The 15,078-nt window shown below is 39.8% G+C and overlaps 1 protein-coding gene across 2 annotated transcripts in view; it reads right to left on the bottom strand.

Annotated features, from left to right (window-relative positions):
- Positions 1–909: 909 nt before the first annotated feature.
- The window catches only part of PPARGC1A (PPARG coactivator 1 alpha), a 133,381-nt gene continuing 119,212 nt past the window's right edge, over positions 910–15,078 (bottom strand). For both annotated transcript variants that reach the window (XM_036064273.1, XM_036064271.1), the window contains exons 11-13: positions 11,800–11,921; positions 11,315–11,466; positions 910–4,984 (exon numbers count right to left, since the gene is read on the bottom strand). In XM_036064273.1, coding sequence (XP_035920166.1) covers positions 4,881–4,984; positions 11,315–11,466; positions 11,800–11,921 — 378 coding nt within the window. In that variant the 3' untranslated portion in view covers positions 910–4,880. The remainder of the gene's footprint in view (positions 4,985–11,314; positions 11,467–11,799; positions 11,922–15,078) is intronic.

The following is a 15,078-nucleotide window of genomic DNA, read 5'->3' as shown; positions in this document are numbered from 1 at the left end:
AGACGGGTCAGAATCTGAGGGTGATCTACCGAATCTCCAGGAGTGCTTCATGCCCACGGTTGTCGATGAGGATGGTGTTTGGGTTAGATAATGGCAATTTTTATTTTCTATTTTGCTAACGTGACTGGCGAATCTTAGAGTGGCATAAAATAGAAATAATGGGCAGCGCTTCTTGTGTTATTTGGCAGGTTCCAATGTACTGTTTCCAAGAATTGCACACACTTTTTTGCTCTAGGAGGCGGAAGGGGGCGAGGGCTGGGATATATTTAGCCACCTTCCCCCCAGTGCCCCAATGTTTAGGGTGGGTCTTGCAATGCAGGTGGCTGGGACCGGGGACGACCATCTGAAAGCAGGAGAGGACAGAGCCCTAATAAGTGTGCCCTCTGTCATCTCTGTCATCAGGACCACCAGTCACCTGCGAGGCACAGCGGACAGACATCCTGACGGCAAGCTGTGTCAGCGGCTATCGGCTCGTCCCATATTTAACCTGATGACTTACATACGATGGGGGCTGCGTCCTGTTAACAAGTCTTCGAAACGTGTTCAGTCCGTCCACGGAATTGCTTCCTAAGCTGAATATTCAGCAGGTTTCTCACTAGGGGCAATGGCTTGTACTCAGGAAGACACAATTTCTGTACAAAAACAGAGGCAATCCATTTCATAAAGTCTCACGTCACTTCTCGTGATAGAAAGCACTTCTGCCTCTGCCATTTGAAAGAAGAGAAGGTAAAACACAGAAGGTCTACGTTACCTTACAGCTGAAATCCATCCATGAATATGGAAAAGCGGGGAGAAAGGGAGGGAGATCCAGAGAGGAAATCGAATAATAATAAGCGAGTAATGGGTACCGAGCTGAGAAACATGCCAGGAGTTTGGTTACAATAAATAAGAAAAGCAGAAGTAGATTTGAAACATTCGTTTCCCTTTATTAGCTCAGTGAGGCTGATGTGTACTGCACATTTAAAAAAAATCACAGGAATTTTCATACAATGAATAAAACCACAACAATACATGTAGAATCGGCAGGTGGAAAAAAGAAAAAAAAAGAAAAGAAAAAGAAAAAAAAAAGCCCGGCAAGGGCTGAACTAATCGCTCACTTACCCTCTTCAGCATAGTTCAACCAACAGTGTTACACTTTCACCTACAAATCTTAAAGTAGCTCCATCAAATCAGCAGTTCACATTATTGAAAATGTCTGTCACATAGGTACAAATTTAGAATCATCACATTATATTACATGGCTATTCTAGGTCATCTATAGATCAGGTCTTAGACTACAGTGATTGAAGTTCTCGTTACAGCCATCGAAAAAGGACACATAATCATTACCTACTGTAAGCTCACATCTAAAGGCATGAAAAGGTTTCCTTTTTTCAACTGACCCAACCACACACCCCAATAGTGCAAAGTTCCCTCTCTGCTGCTTTGAATGTTGACAGCCCAACCGCGTTGTTCTCGGAGTCGTTTAGCAAAAATTGATTTGGTTGCACTGGAAGAATTATTCTGCTACATCTCTTTAAAAAAAAAAAAGGAAGAAAAAAAAAGCCCACATCTCTAAAGCACCGGTTCGGTTCCCAAAACTGTAGATGTGGTACTTACCACAGCAAGAAGGCAATGGCCCGCGGTCATCTAAAAATCCTACAGATCTATGCTGAAATTTGCCTCCAGTGATGATGGTGTGCATGTGTTCGTTGGAAAGATTCTCTCCAAAAAGAAATTACAAATAAAAGTAAGAGGAACACAGTTTACGTTTTGATGGCCTACCCACAGGGTCTGCACAAGATACAAAAAGCTCTACTCGGACGGTTTAGTGATTCTCTTTTTTGCACTAATTTTAGATGCAATTTGAAGTCCGTGGAGGAAAACTATCTTCGTGGTAACAATATTTGTCAGGCCAGAGTGGGGATAACTTAAGCCTCAACGTGAAATCTGTAGTGTTGTCTTTTTGAAAAGTAAGAAAAGAAACCAAGTATTTGACTCATGTCAACAATCCAGGGCAAAAAGGAGAATGTATTTAAAATTGGATCACAAAAATTTAAAGGCAAAATAGAGAACGCATCTGGTCCTTGAACACATAATATGATTTACTAAATATTGATTTCTTAAAAATAATTTATTGCTCTTAATAGTCTTTTTTTATTATTATTATTATTCTACAACAGAAGATACTCAAAATTCCGAAAGAAAGACTGTAAACTTTAGTTTGGCGTTCACACAGAGTTAAAATATCTGCATTTAACCTACAGAACAACAAGAATTAGGCGGATTAAAGATGTGTTACTGCCGTAACGCAGAACCTGTGAACAAGTTCTTTGATTTCATATTTTTTTTTTTTATTGCTTTCTATCTACTTAGAAATAAGAAGCCAAAAAATCAAGCAAGCATCCGACAGGACAGACAGTGGATTCACTCAGAACACAATATGCTGGTGATAAATGAATACAGCTATCAAAATTAGCTGCATTGGCCTGGGGGTGAAATCCGTTCTCTAAGATTGGGTTGGGCGAGAGAAAGGAAAAGAACGATTAAGTAGTAGGTGTATCGCATCTTCCAGAAAAGTCATGTCGGCCAAACCGTAATCGAATCTCAATTTAGAAACTTGAATACACACTCCAAACTTTCCTGACTTCCTTTCCAGGGGCTCCGCACTCAGATGAAATCCTGATGCTCAAAATGGAGGTTTTTCTGAAGTTTTTATTGAATTTAGCAGAAGCAATGTCATCAAGAACAACATCATGGTCACGTGAGAGGCCAAGCTAGTGCAAGTAGAAACACCGCTTCTGCAAAAGCTGAATTTTCCAAATGAAACATTTCAACTGCAACCTGACAGTCGCCATGCATCCTAGGTAGAAAATTTCCACTGGCTTTATTATTTTCATCCCCTCATAATTTATAATAAATAGGCTATCTGCAACTGATAAATATGTCTCTTTAGTAAACAAAGGAATGAAACATCAGTATTTATACAGGATGCGTAACTGTAAAAAATACAGATAAATACCATCATCATACTCTGCCAAGGGAAAGAGATACTGGCTTCAAGAATAGTCTTCAGACACACATTAATTATTGTAAAAATCATACTGTAATTATTACCTCAGCATTTTGTATCAAATTAAAATCACAAAAATTAAAACGAAACAGCATTTTAAAAAGATTTCTGACCTCTAGTTTCAAAACTACTGTTGATAGAGAAAATAAAAACATTTCTTAATGGTTACCCATTGAGAGACTTTACATAAAATCATGATATCTCCTAGAAAAATTTTAGATGAGAAAATTTCATTCCCCTAACAAATCCAGTGTATAAAACTTCAAAGGAAAACAAGCAACAAGAAAATGTGGAAAAATATCGCGTAAGTGGTTAATACCTTTGGGGGGGGCTGGGGTATTTCTTGACAAGATGCTCAGATTGACGCTCACGTAAGAAGGGATGGATGTGAGTAAAGCATCATTTTGTTGTTGCACTTGACGGACACACACACTGTCTTTTTTGTTTTTTACAATCAAATATATATAAGCAGTAAGTTCAGCTTCTAAATATGTTAGTGTACAATAATTGTATCACCTCATAATTACATTTGAATATTCTTGATTAAGAAAAATTTAGCAGTTTTGAAAAGAAGGCTGCATTTACAGTGCATAGCTGTAACAAAAAAGAACATCGTTGTATAGTATGCACACAAAATAAAAATACTCCATTTAACATCTGTAAATACTTCACTACATCAGAGAATGTAGCAATGACACTATCTGAACACATACCAGAGAGTTCTACCCAACTCTCCTCAGTAATGTAACACCGTGCCCGCTCCTCGGAAAGAACCACTGAATAAGCCGCGCGCTCGACCATTTACAAGGCTTTTGAAATTTGCAGTGGAAGATCAACATGTGGGACATTTACATGGGTGTCAGGATAGAGGATGGACTACAGAAACTTCAAAACGTTAGGAAAGTTTAGCATTCTGGCGCCCGCAGTATCCTCTCCCACCCAGACTCCATGGCAAAAGGAAAAAGACAAGAAAAAGAAAGAGAGGGAGAAAGGAGGAAGGAGAGAGGAGAGACAGGGGGAGGGGACAGGGAGAGAGAGGGAGGAGGGAGGGAGGGAGAGAGAGAGAGAGAGAGAGAGAGAGAGAGAGAAAGGATATTAGTTCTACCGAAACTGTGGTTTCTTCGGGATTGTCAGATAACCATTACATTACGAGAGAAAGCTTGCTTCAAGTTGATTTTGCACTTTCTTAAAAAACAGAGTACGGAGGTTGATGCCCAGACATCGGTGGCTGTCATTTTAGGGTGGTTTGTGGTCGGTTGGTTAGTTTGCTTTCCTTTTGAATTTATGCATTTTTTTTTTCTTTTTGAATAGAGTATGAACATTTTGAAGTTCTAGGTTTTACGTGCGTCGTCATGGAACTGCTGCCATTTGAAGCGATTCGCCTGGGCACACTCTGGTCACGTGCCCCCAGTCCCCACCTGTGCACACAGACTTCCCCCACACCAGCCGTGCGCATGCGCGCACACCCACGACCATACTCCCGCACCCACGCACACACCCGCGCGCGCAAACACACACACACACACACACACACACGCACGCACACACACTCCGTCACCAAGAGACTCCAGGGAAAGCAAAGCTGACACCCATGAATAAACGTGCTTACTGGATATCCTTCCTGTCTCTTGCCTCTTCAGCAGCTGTGTTCATGTAAACCATTGTTGTTGTTGTTCTTGTTGTATTGTTGTTGTTTTGTTTTGTTTTTATACAGAGAGTGTAAAGTAGGAGAAATTCCTAAGTATGACTTGCAATAGTCAGTTAGGGAAGGACGCGCTGTCCCGTGAGGTATTCACCGTCCCTCTGTCATCTTCAGCCAGGGAACATGTTACCTGCGCAAGCTTCTCTGAGCTTCTTTCAGTAAACTATCAAAATCCAGAGAGTCATACTTGCTCTTGGTGGAAGCAGGGTCAAAGTCATCTGAGTTTGAATCTGCAAGAAACCCAAGCTAGGTTAGAGACACCCTTTGCCAAGTGTCATTAACTCAATCATCCAATTCAAGATTACCTGATTCAAACGCAACTTGTCCAGTTAAAAAAAATATACCCAACTTTTGTCGGTATATCTATATCTATATCTAGATAGATATATTGCCATAAATATCAATATTGATATTAATTGATATAAATATAATTGACATCAACATCAATATTGATGTAAATTTATATAAGTACATATTTGCAGAGGGTATATACACCCAATATTTTATCGGCATACTATTGATACATATATATAATTTACATAATAATTTATGAATAATATATCAGTATACTTATACTTTATTGGCATGCTATTGATACAGATATATAATTCACATAATAATTTATGAATAATATATCAGTATACTTATGAATTTATATATATATAATTATATATAATACATAAAAATAAGTATTTAAAATACACATATATTTGCAGAGGGTAAGGGGTGGGAAGCATTCAAAACACTCATTTATTGGGGTGCCTGGGTGGCGCAGTCGGTTAAGCGTCCGACTTCAGCCAGGTCACGATCTCGCGGTCTGGGAGTTCGAGCCCCGCGTCGGGCTCTGGGCTGATGGCTCAGAGCCTGGAGCCTGTTTCCAATTCTGTGTCTCCCTCTCTCTCTGCCCCTCCCCCGTTCATGCTCTGTCTCTCTCTGTCCCAAAAATAAATAAACGTTGAAAAAAAAAATTAAAAAAAAAAAAAACCACTCATTTATTGACTCATTTTAGTCTTAAACAATCCTAGGAGATAACCAGAACAAATTTAGTATTTCTATTCAATAGCAACACATTCAATCAATATACTTAAAAAAAAACCATGTCCTGCCCCCTTTCTGGCATGTTAAACGACTTACCCAAGGTTCCTCGACAACTTAGGTGGACAGGTAAGAGTAGAAGCTGGAATTAACTTCCCTATCCAATAGGATGGATTTCACAGAGCATAAAAGCCAGGAGAGTGGGCAGGAGGGGGAATCATTAGAATTTCGCCCATTCGCCACCTGACTGCTCCCCTTTGAGGCAGGAGGGACATATGATCCATTGATCTATTCCAGTACCTTGGGGAAACCCCAGCAATAGTGGCACAAATTATGCCCACATGAGAAGGTTCAGGGAAACACTTCAGGTCCAGAGAAGGTGAAGTCAACCTCTTTACCCAAGAATACGAGAGGAAAAATTCACAGGTAAGAATAAAACCACGGTCTTCTTTGAATTCCTACACTAGTCCAAGTCAGCTTTTGTGAAGAGTTCCACGTACTTCACATAGCCCTTAACAAAACTGTCATGTTCCAGCAGCAATGGGTGTGAAATGAAATTCTGATTCTAAATATTTCTGATTTTCCTCCGCTGACATTTATAAAAAAGTCAGATATTTCTTGCCGGTCTTGCAAATGAGGAAAAGGTATCTTGGAGACAGAACAGGAAGCCTCTTGCAAATGAACTCATTCATTTGAAAGCACTTATTTGCAGGGAAAACAAGACCTCTCTGGGAAACATTAACAATCCTACTAAAATATGAACCCTTGTATGTTTCATCCAGAATAAGTTACAAAATAGAAATGTCCGAAGTGACAGAGAGTGTAAGAGTAGATAATGTGGAGGCATCCTCATTGACCTCACAAGCTGTTCTGCTGAAAAGGTTGCAATCCCTCAAGCTCTCCAGTACCAGGCTGATTTCCCCTCCTCGCTTCGAGCTCCTTTAACCATCTCAGACTTAAAGGCAAGGAAATTCCTTCACTTTTGTTTTTCCTTTCACTCTTACCATCCCTTGTATTTACTGACGTTTTGTCAATCCAGTTTTTCCAGGGAAGAACAGCAATTGCAGTCGGCCGGACATAAAAGAAAGGGGAAAAAATCGCTCCTCACTAAAATCTCCAGGAGTCAGTTCTTAAATCACACTGGCTCCCACCCTTCTCTTCATAGCCTGATGAGCAGTTGGCTCGTATCACTAAAGCCTCACGACCAGCGGTTGTTCCAATCAAAGTCTTTCTTGTAGAAACACACACACACACACACACACACACACACACACACACGAAGTCCTGCTCGTGGCTTGACATTAACTTGAAATCAGAATTCCACTTGCATTACAAATAAAGTTAGACGAGCTCCCTGATGGCCGGACTCTGTGGCATTAAGGTCATCACTGAAACATCAAGAGCACACATACATATCTTTCCTGAAGGAAATTCTGAGAAGACTTAAAATATCTTAACTTTGGGTCACTCTACATCAAACCCAGAGTTTCAGGGTTTCCATATTTTCGTTAGCAAAAGATGCTTCAAAACCGTGGCTCTCAAGAGTTTCTTCACTATGAAACATGCTGGCTGGTATTCACATAGATGGAATCACTTATGCGGGCATACTATGTCACACTACGGGCATCCGCAAACTCTTTGTCGTCGCATGAATACAGAATGTGGTTATGTACAATTCCTGAGAAAATAACATCGACAACACCTCTTTCTTGCCACTAAAGAAGGATGTCGCAACACAACTAAGACATAATAAAAGTTTTATGGGAATAACCCCAAAGCCACTCTAGTTATTAAAAATAAATAAGTTGTTACAAATAATGATACCGTATAAATAGAAACACATCATGTTACAACGGTATTCCTACCGCCTAGAAAACTTCTGGCACAAAGGAGGTACTAAAATGAATATTTTTTGAATGAATGTATTAATCTTGAATGCCAGCATACTAAAAAAAAAAAAGTGGTTGAAAATATTTGTGTTGGGATCTTGGGATGATTTACCAATTAATGCCAAGGGTATATGTAAAGTTATGGATATATTCAAGATGCTGATAATGTAATACATTTTTTGAGTTAATAATTTGTGATGGATATACTATTTATTTTATTTTTCTTAGTATAAGTTTTATGCGATAACTAATTCCTGATGAGCAAATTATTATATTCCTTTTTATACCTTTTTTTAATGTTTATTTTTGAGAGAGACAGAGACAGAGTGCAAGCAGGGCAGGGGCAGAAAGAGAGGGAGACACAGAATCTGAAGCAGGCTCCGAGCTGTCAACACAGAGCCCGATGCAGAGCTCAAACTCACGAACAGGGAGATAGGGACCTGAGCCGTAGTCAGGTGCTCGAACAACTGAGCCACCCGGGCACCCCAAATTATTATATTCTTAATACTGACCCATCCTTCTCTTCTGGTCCTACAGTCCTAATTTAATTTCTATCTTTCCTCTTCAAGATTTTTCATCGAGGTCTTTCAGAAAGACCCATCTGTTTACAAGACAGTAAACAGACAGACTCACAGATTACAGATTCATGGAAACCAGGCCTAAATCCTGGCTTGACCTTGGTAACTTTGATTGTCCTTTTAAACTCTCGAGTCTCACTTATAAAAGTGGCTCATGATATTAACTTGGAATCATTACACTGTGCACTAATAGCATTGTGGTAATCACTAGGTGGCCTCCATAGCAGAGGGATAGGATGTGTGAGCTAACTTGGCATGGGGAGCAAATAAAAACAGAAAAAAAAAACTGGTTAAATCTATCTAAAATGATAGGTCACTTTACTTCTGGTAAAATTAATCTATATCACATCCTTTTCACTAACTCTGGACACACATATGAGCTCCCGATCCCTCCAAGTGTCCAGTCTGGTCTCATGTTCACCAAATTCACCGGACGTTCCCTGAAGCATTGCACCGAACGTCTTCAGGGGATAAAAACAAGAAACATATGAATGCCATTCAGTTCCGAAGCTGACCCCTGAAGCTGATGCTTTCATTTTAAAATAACTTGAAATTTCAGAGGCGCCTGGGTGGCTCCGTCGGCTAAACGACCCACTTCAGCTCAGGTCATGATCTTGCGGTCAGTGGGTTTGAGCCCCGAGTCAGGCTCTGCGCTGACAGCTTGCAGCCTGAAGCCTGATTCAGATTCTGTGTCTCCCTCTATGCCCCTCCCCCACTCACACTCTGTCTCTTCTCTGTCTCTCTCTCTCTCTTTCAAAAATAAACATTAAAAAAATAAAATAACTGGTATTTCTAACTTCTCATTACCATCATTTATAATCACAATCATAGCTTCTATTTATTGAGCACCTACTTTCTGCCAGACACCGTGCTAACAGCTTCACACAGATACTGTGCTAACAGCTTCACAAACATTTAATCTTTGCAACAACATTATGGAGTGGTTTACAAACGAAGGACTGGAAGCAGAGGACGTGTAATTGTTTGTTCAAGGTCAGAATTTAAGTCAGGTTTCAAAACCAGATCTGTAAGATTCCAAAGCCAGGGGTCTTTCCACTACAGAGCAACTACGCTCCAATCGACTACCCTTCGTGAAATTGTAGGGCTTGAGGGAATTGGAAAAAGCCATGCTGCTACAATACACATCAAACCTACTTTTCACAGAATACAGAGCCAGCTTAGCGACGGCAAAGTTTCTATTGCTGCTGGCTAGACAGAGAGATAACAAGAGGGGAAACATTCTTCTTAGAAATATTTCAGGGAGGCTCCGGTTCAATTTGGAAATACCATCCAATCCTCCCTCTACCAGTGATGAATCGTGATTTAAAGGCCCCTCTAGGTAGCTTATTTTAAACTCTAGATGTTTTGAAAGACTGGAAACACCCTGGCCTTCATCACTGAAGAAAATAAGTCAAATCAACTTAAGACTTCAATCCGTCTTGACTGTTTTTATCAGCCAACATTTGAACAAATGACTTGCCACCTTTTATATTTTCATCCCTAGGCCTCTATCTCTCTGACAGTCAGCTGCCTCTCCCCTGCTTCATACTATCTATTTAGCCTGTGAAGTGAATTATAGCATATTCCCCCCCGAACAATGCACACCACCTATATCAATTACTTTAGGAAGACATCACTTCGGTGGAAGGGAGAAAAAAAATCCCCGTATTTGGTATTCATTTCTTTCTTTATACCAAGCCAAAGCAAGTGCAGACAGATACAGAGTAATGCTTCGGAAGAGATTTCTATGTTAATTTTATGATTATTGTTACAAATTGATTTAAATAATTATGTCATATGCACAAGACATTTGCCATTTTCCTTCCTTCATTCCTTCATCTAAGAATTTAAAGGCTTACAATACACACATTAAATAGGGACTGACATGCAAAGGCACCAAATTAAAATGGAGAAGAAAATTAAGATGTCCATTTTGGCATTATTTATAATGCCAAAAAATTGACAATTAAATAAATGTTTAGCTGTAATGGAATGATTAAATATAATGGTACTCACCTAACACAATACAGTGCAACCATTCAAATAAGTTGATAAATTATTTTGAATCCCATGAATCACAGTGGAAAATGAACTTCTATAATATTAACTGAGAAAAGTAGAATTTAAAGCTTTATAAATCTATATGATGTGACCTCAACTGTAAGAAATTAGACATTCTGAGACAAAACACTGGACTGCAAATCACACAGCAGACCTTTAGGTGATGTGCTGATAGGTGATAGGACTATTTTTCTTAGTACTTTTTTATATTTCCCAAATGTTACCCCTTGAGTCTGTATAACTTTTATAACAGGAAAAATGAATACTTAGAAATGCTTCAGTTTCCTTATCTGTCAAAGGGAGATGACAGTAACAATAGCCACCTTCTAAGATTGTTCTGTAGTAATTAAATAAGAAAATGCTTGCAGAGCCCCGGGCACAGTGCCTAGCATCTGGAAACACTAAAAAACAGAACAGGGTTGTTGTTTTTTTTTTCCCCTCTTCTTTTGTTTTAAAGAAAGTATAGTGTGATTTAGCATATGAAATTATATTTTCTCTTCTCAAGGTGTAATTTGTAGAATATGTCTTAACATTTTTAAGAGTTTGTAGGACAATAAGGAAAAAAGAACCAGACTTTTGCATATTCTGTTCCATGAGCCAATGATGATAATGCTAAGGTTTATACAAAAGGAGTCGCACTGCAAACCTACACAATAAAGACACACACACACACACACACACACACACACACACACACACACACACAAAACATAAACGCTTGCTAACACACACATACGCAAATAGCCCAGACTTTCAGCATTTGAGAAGATACTCCAAAGAACTCACTTCTGTCCTTTGTTTCCAAAACCTAAGCCCCTTGCTTCTGAGAATGGCCCAGATGATAAAAAATTAGAAATAAGATAAAATATGTATTCAAATATCCCCCCCTAGCAAAATAAAATGATGGCCCAACCCAATATGCCTATGGTTTACATCTGCTTCCATTTTTGAGCCTTACATTATGGATTCCTCATTCCATGTACAATAAAATCCATACCTAGGTCTGCATAGTTAGACTTGAAAAATTGCTTGCGTCCACAAAAGTACAGCTCGAAGTCAGTTTCATTCGACCTGCGCAAAGTGTATCCGTTTTCAAGAGCAGCAAAAGCATCACAGGTATAACGGTAGGTAATGAAACCATAGCTGTCTCTGGAACAGACAAAGAAGAGAGGATCAAAGCTGGTGAGGAAGGATTAACATATATGCCTGTAACCCTTCCTTACTTCGGGAGACTTCGCTGGTGCCAACGTCTCAACCGCTGCATCCATTTATCAGTGTGATTGTCCTGTCAAGCAGCTAAATACTTATTTCTGGGACAGGAAATCTCAACTAGAAAGATTAATAAATAGGGATAAAAGAAAATAAATAAGGTTCTGAACTCAACATGTCATCTGTCAAAGCATTCCCATCCTAGTAATCTTATGGCCATAATTTTTTACATATGTCAGCCTCTAAACAAGAAATAATCTTGAAGATTCTTACCCATCATCCCGCAGATTTACTGTGCACTCCTCAATTTCACCAAAAACTTCAAAACGGTCCCTCAGTTCCGTCCGTGTTGTGTCAGGTCTGATTTTACCAACGTAAATCACACGGCGTTCTTCCTGGGGAAGGGGTAGGGGGGAGTAAGGAGAGACTTTTGCCAGTTCTGGAGATAGGAAGGAAGCTACATCTCTAGAAACATTCATACATGTTTGCTCATGCGCACCAAGAGCCCACGGAGCATGCCAGTGAAAGCCAAACGTACACTAAAACTGAATGAGAGACAACACGTGACCCCGGTTTTCGTGTCCATTTCTCCAGTACTGCTCTTTCTCCCGCGCACCCTACCCTGGATCTCACTCTTCTGCTTTTGCTCTCCAGCTCTGTTCTTCGCTCAAGTGAGCGTCTATGTTTTACAAAAGAAACATGGGCAATGCAATCTTTTTATCTCTGGACAGCTGGAAGATACCGGTTAAATATTTTAACACCTGTGACTTGATTATTCATCTTCCAAATTGGTAAGAAACTGACCTGGCTTGCAAAACTGTTTAATTTCTCATTTAACTCAGGATTCGAATAATGAGATGTACAAATTTAGACATCCCTCGAAACAACGATTCTTAAACTCCAGTATAAATAAAAATTACCTGGGGTGCTTATTAAAAATGCAAATTATTGGGGTTTATCCTGGCTATATTAAAAAAATTAGAAAATACGATTCAACAATCTTCATTTTTAATAAGCACACCCCAGTGATTCTGATGCAGGTGGTCCAAAGACAATAATATGAAAATACAGTCTTAAAATGTAGGCTATTTTAAGCCATGGGTCTCTGCAGAATAAAAGCTATAAAAGAAGCTATAAATTTCACTTTAGCAATGAATCTTATTTTAGGAACAGACTAGAAGGGTGTGGCCTAATTTTCAGAAGTGGAGTCAATATCATCATAATCTGAAAGTCATCAGCAATTTATAGCCTGCAAAATATGGGAATAATATCTTACAGCCCAGGGATGGACTCCTTTTTCAGGAAACAGTAAAAAACACTTCTCAGTGTAAGAAGCAATCCTGTATTTGTCGTTCCAAGAAGACAAGGCCAAAGGTGATGATGTCCCTCAAAACCAAGGCAAGGTTTTTCGAGAACATAGGGCGTCAATGGAAAGAATGTGCTTACCAACTCGTCTATATGCCTACTGAGAACAAACAAGAATGAAGTGAACTTATAGGTTGCAAGCTTTAAGTTAGATGGGAGCCAAGATTAGGAAACACACAGGACTAAGGCATGGATTCAGCTTGCCGAAGAGTTTCCTCCAGATGTACTGAGGGTGTCCTGTCTCGGATGAGGTACAAAGTAATCTGGGCTTATGGCAAAGAGATACTCTATGTTATTCCCTGCATGTCTTTCCTTTTCATATGCCCAGTATTTAGCAAAGGGCCTGGCAAAGAGTGAAAACTCAGTAAGCACTTGTGAAACATAACTGAGCAATTTACAGACTAGAGTCTCCTAGGTGATCCGATCATCCGTTCATCATCTTCTTTTACCACAGGCAACGCTCATATTTCTGTTTTGATAAGAGAAGTTCCTCGGAGACTCAGATGCAAATAGCCAACTGTCTATCTGACATCTCGAGCTGGATGTCCCCTGAGCACTTCAAACTAGACCATTACCCAAACCCAGCGCTCCAGTTCCACCCTCTCCCCAGTAGGTCTCTCTCCAATGGTCTTAATGTCAGTGAAGTTAATGTCATCTAGCCAAGATTCAGGACAAAAACCTGAGCGCCTTCCTCGATTCTTCCCTTTTAGTCCCCTCTATACATCCAAGCATTCATTGGCTCTGTTGATTTTACCTCCTCAATACCTGCCTGGCCTGTCTCTCTTACTCGACCTCCTCTAAACCGAGGTGCCAGCATCTCTTTGTGGACTAGCCTAACAGTCTCTTAACTTGGATCCTGGGTCTATATTTATTCTCCTCCAATCTATTCTTTCACTTCAATCGGAATAATCTTTGCTAAGGGAACAGGAATCTGATCATGTCAATTACTGTCTAAAACATTTCAATGGCCTCACATAACTTTTAAGGAAAGACCTAAATCATTAACAGGACCCACGAGGCCTTGTGTGGTCTAGACTCGTCTCCCTCGTGGGTTTTCCCTCCTACTTCCCACTCATCCCTTTATTTTCCAGCCACCTTGAGCTACTCGGTCCCTAGTATATAGTGTGCTCCTTTCCTTCCCCAAGGCCTTTGCACAAGCTGTTCCCTTGCTCCTTATAATAGCCTCCCCACACTGTCTCCTCCTCCTCTTCTCCGATATACACATACTGTCTAAAATTACACCGAACTCAACAATCATTTCCTTTCTGAGACTTGAGAGGAGGTCAGGTTTCCTATCATTTGTTCTTATAGTACACTATTTCTCTTTCAGAGTTTGATGACCAATTGTAATTAAATAATTAATAATTAACTCGTTGTTTCATGTCTGTTTCCCCCTACAATCTGCATCTGTCCGATTGACAACTGTATGTTAAGGGTACTTGAAACCTAACAGAGTCTAAATGAATATTTGTTGAAAAATCAATCAATCACCAGTCAGTTAATCAATTTCAACACTTACCCTTACACCCTTCATTGCACCAAAGAGGCTGAAGGGTAATCCTTACTCCCTGAGACTCTCTAAGAAAATGGAGAATGAAAGCCAGGTTTGATGCCTAGTCATAGGAAAGACCTTGCCAAGGTAGGTAAGCTGAGTGAATTGACAAAGGTTTCCATGATTTGTTTTTACAGGTTTAAGTGGAAGAAGTGTGGAGTAACTACATGTTTGCAGAGCTCTCACTGCTAAAAATCACTTCTGAAAATCCGAGGTGGGCCTCCACTGAAACACTCAGTAAAACACAATTCCCTTGACAACAGCTATCAGGCCTAAACGATTGACCGGGTGAAGTCCCACAAACAGAACGGACTGCCTGATTCACTTCCATGTAGATTGTATGTCTCAACTGAAGGCTGTAATTGTGTTGTTCCAGACCACCCAGCACATCCTGGAAATCAATAAATATAAATGGATGGTGAGACTCATCCTGGGGCAGTGTTGTACACTGGAGTAAGGGACTCATAACACCACATTCCATTCTATTTACAGCCAGCTCTAGCCAAACAGCCAAATGTGATGGGACTGTTATCTAAACTTTCTGGCGCCTGCTTGCATGGGTGTTACTTTTTTTTTTTTTTAATAGGCCTTTTTTAGGAAGGTTACTACTGTATAAAGAAAAAGGAGGGGGAAAG

The sequence above is a fragment of the Lynx canadensis genome, chromosome B1 (genome assembly GCF_007474595.2).
Source record: "Lynx canadensis isolate LIC74 chromosome B1, mLynCan4.pri.v2, whole genome shotgun sequence".
NCBI lineage: Eukaryota > Metazoa > Chordata > Mammalia > Carnivora > Felidae > Lynx > Lynx canadensis.
The sequence above is the reverse complement of the archived record's forward strand: the minus strand, read 5'-3'. Positions and strand labels throughout refer to the sequence as shown.